The sequence below is a fragment of the Brassica napus genome, chromosome A4 (assembly GCF_020379485.1).
Source record: "Brassica napus cultivar Da-Ae chromosome A4, Da-Ae, whole genome shotgun sequence".
Classification (NCBI taxonomy): Eukaryota; Viridiplantae; Streptophyta; class Magnoliopsida; order Brassicales; family Brassicaceae; genus Brassica; species Brassica napus.
Window position 1 is genome coordinate 11,387,862 of NC_063437.1, and position 2,500 is coordinate 11,390,361.

Below are 2,500 nucleotides of genomic sequence, written 5' to 3' on the forward strand. Positions count from 1 at the left end.
AACTCAAATTAAATATAACAAAGTTTTTAGAGAAAAGTAGAAAGCCATGTTAGTGAAGCTCCTCACCATTGTCTTCTTCTTCAGTCTACTCTTGAAATCATCTTCCCAATTTCTCAACTTCACTTATAATGGCTTCCATCGTCCACTGACTGCTGACATAACCCTCCAAGGGATCACCACCGTTACACCAAGCGGTCTATTAAAGCTAACCGATACAACAATACAGAAAACCGGTCGAGCCTTTTATACCCAACCAATCAGATTCAAAGATTCACCGAATGAAACCGTCTCATCCTTCTCCACAACATTTGTCTTCGCCATCCGCTCTCAAATCCCGATACTTAGTGGCCACGGCATCGCTTTTGTTGTGACTCCTAACTTCGGCCTCCCGTTTGCCACTGCCAGCCAATACCTCGGACTCTTTAACATCAGAAACAATGGCAATGATACGAATAATGTATTCGCTGTTGAACTAGACACGATTAGGAATACTGAGTTCAATGACACGGACGATAACCACCTCGGAATCGATATCAATAGCTTAACGTCAATTAAAAGTGCATTGGCTGGGTACTGGAACGAGTCAGGTCAGTTTACGAACCTTAGTTTGATAAGTCGTAAGCCGATGCAGGTTTGGGTTGATTACGATGGTCATACCCATCAAATCGATGTAACTATAGCTCCTTTGAACCATGAAAAACCAACAAAACCGCTTGTCTCTACTGTCAGGGATCTATCCCGGGTTCTTTTGCAAGATATGTTAGTAGGTTTCTCATCTTCAACCGGTTCGGTTTTGTCTGAACATTTTGTCCTTGGGTGGAGTTTCGGGGTGAATGGGAAAGCTCCTTCGTTGGACTTACGGAGACTTCCGAAATTTCCAGAGTCCGAGCCCAGAAGATTTGGAATCTGGCTGTTTATTGGAGCGTCGATTCTCCTCTTGTTTATCGCTATGCTCATCTTCCTCGTGCGCTTCATCTTGAGGAGGAGGAGAAAGTTCGCGGAGGAGCTAGAAGACTGGGAAACAGAGTTCAGGAAGAACCGACTGAAGTTCAAAGACTTGTACTATGCCACCAATGGATTCAAGGAGAAGGACCTTATTGGATCTGGCGGGTTTGGGCGCGTTTACAAAGGTGTCATGCCAAAAACAAAGAAAGAGATCGCTGTGAAAAGAGTCTCGAACGAATCACGACAAGGGTTGAAAGAGTTTGTCGCTGAGATCGTAAGTATTGGTCGGATGAGTCACCGAAACCTAGTCCCTCTCTTGGGTTATTGCCGTCGGAGAGAGGAGCTTCTTCTAGTGTACGATCACATGCCTAATGGAAGTTTAGACAAGTATTTGCACAATAGTCCGGAGGTAGCTCTCGACTGGAACCAGAGGATTAAAATCATTAAAGGTGTGGCCTCTGCCTTATTCTTTCTTCACGAGGATTGGGAGCAAGTGGTGATTCACCGTGATGTAAAATCCAGCAACGTCTTGTTAGACTCGGAGCACAATGGGAGACTTGGAGATTTCGGTTTAGCTCGGTTGTGTGGTCACGGTACGGAACCTGACACCACGAACGTCGCAGGAACATGGGGCTATCTAGCCCCCGATCACCTCAGGACTGGACGGGCCACAACCGCTACTGATGTTTTTGCGTTTGGGGTGCTCTTACTAGAAGTGGCGTGCGGGAGACGTCCTATCGAGGTTCAGGACAGCGTGAGTGGTGAGAGGGTGTTTCTTGTTGATTGGGTTTTTCAGTTTTGGATAGACGGAAACATCTTGGGTGCCAAGGATCCGAATCTGTGGTATGATTATGAAGTAGGAGAGATCGAAATGGTACTGAAGCTAGGTTTGTTGTGCTCACAGTCTGATCCAGAGAATAGACCAACTATGAGACAGGTGCTACATTATCTAAGGGGAGATGTAATGTTACCAAATCTGTCACCGTCGGACTTGCGTGGAAGCGACAGATTGTTGGGAATTCCAGAAGTGGGATTTAGTGAATCAAGCTTGTCCACCGGTGGATCTTCGGTTACTAACTCTCTACTGTCTGGTGGGAGGTGAGTTGTAAATATCTGTGTGTTTTTCACATTTTCACTTCGTATGTAAAAATAATTGATCATAAATATATATCTTATGATCAATGGTGTATGTTAAACGGTTGAAATGAATAATTTTACATAATTTGTATGTCCATTTTGCGGTATATTTTCCCTTCTGATTAATGCTACATTACTATTGTAACATCCCGACCGCAGCTGTGTGGTTCGTACACCGCTGTTTCAACTCATGTTCCCATCCTCGTAAATTTGGAAGGTCCAAAAGACTTGTTTTGTAACTTTTTAATCACCGTATAATTTTTATGTGTTTAACCTCACTCACATAATATCGGAAATCATTTTTCTATAAATCATATTCTTAAATTATTCTAAATCAAACACACCTTTTTTTTTTGAACAACAAATCAAACACACTTAACATTGGATTTTTCTCTCTAAAGAAGTGTGATAATATTCT

At 43.0% G+C, this 2,500-nt stretch overlaps 1 protein-coding gene across 1 annotated transcript; it reads left to right on the forward strand.

The window, feature by feature from the left end:
- On the forward strand, positions 1-2,189 carry LOC106446348 (L-type lectin-domain containing receptor kinase IV.4-like). Its single transcript, XM_013888055.3, has one exon. It carries the CDS (start codon positions 47-49, stop codon positions 2,045-2,047), a length of 2,001 nt encoding a protein of 666 aa, XP_013743509.1. The 5' UTR covers positions 1-46; the 3' UTR covers positions 2,048-2,189.
- The last annotated feature ends 311 nt before the right edge of the window (positions 2,190-2,500 follow it).

Bases quoted from the DNA above. Each gene is read 5' to 3' on its own strand.
- LOC106446348 (XM_013888055.3), top strand. From the start codon at position 47: ATGTTAGTGAAGCTCCTCACCATTGTCTTCTTCTTCAGTCTACTCTTG.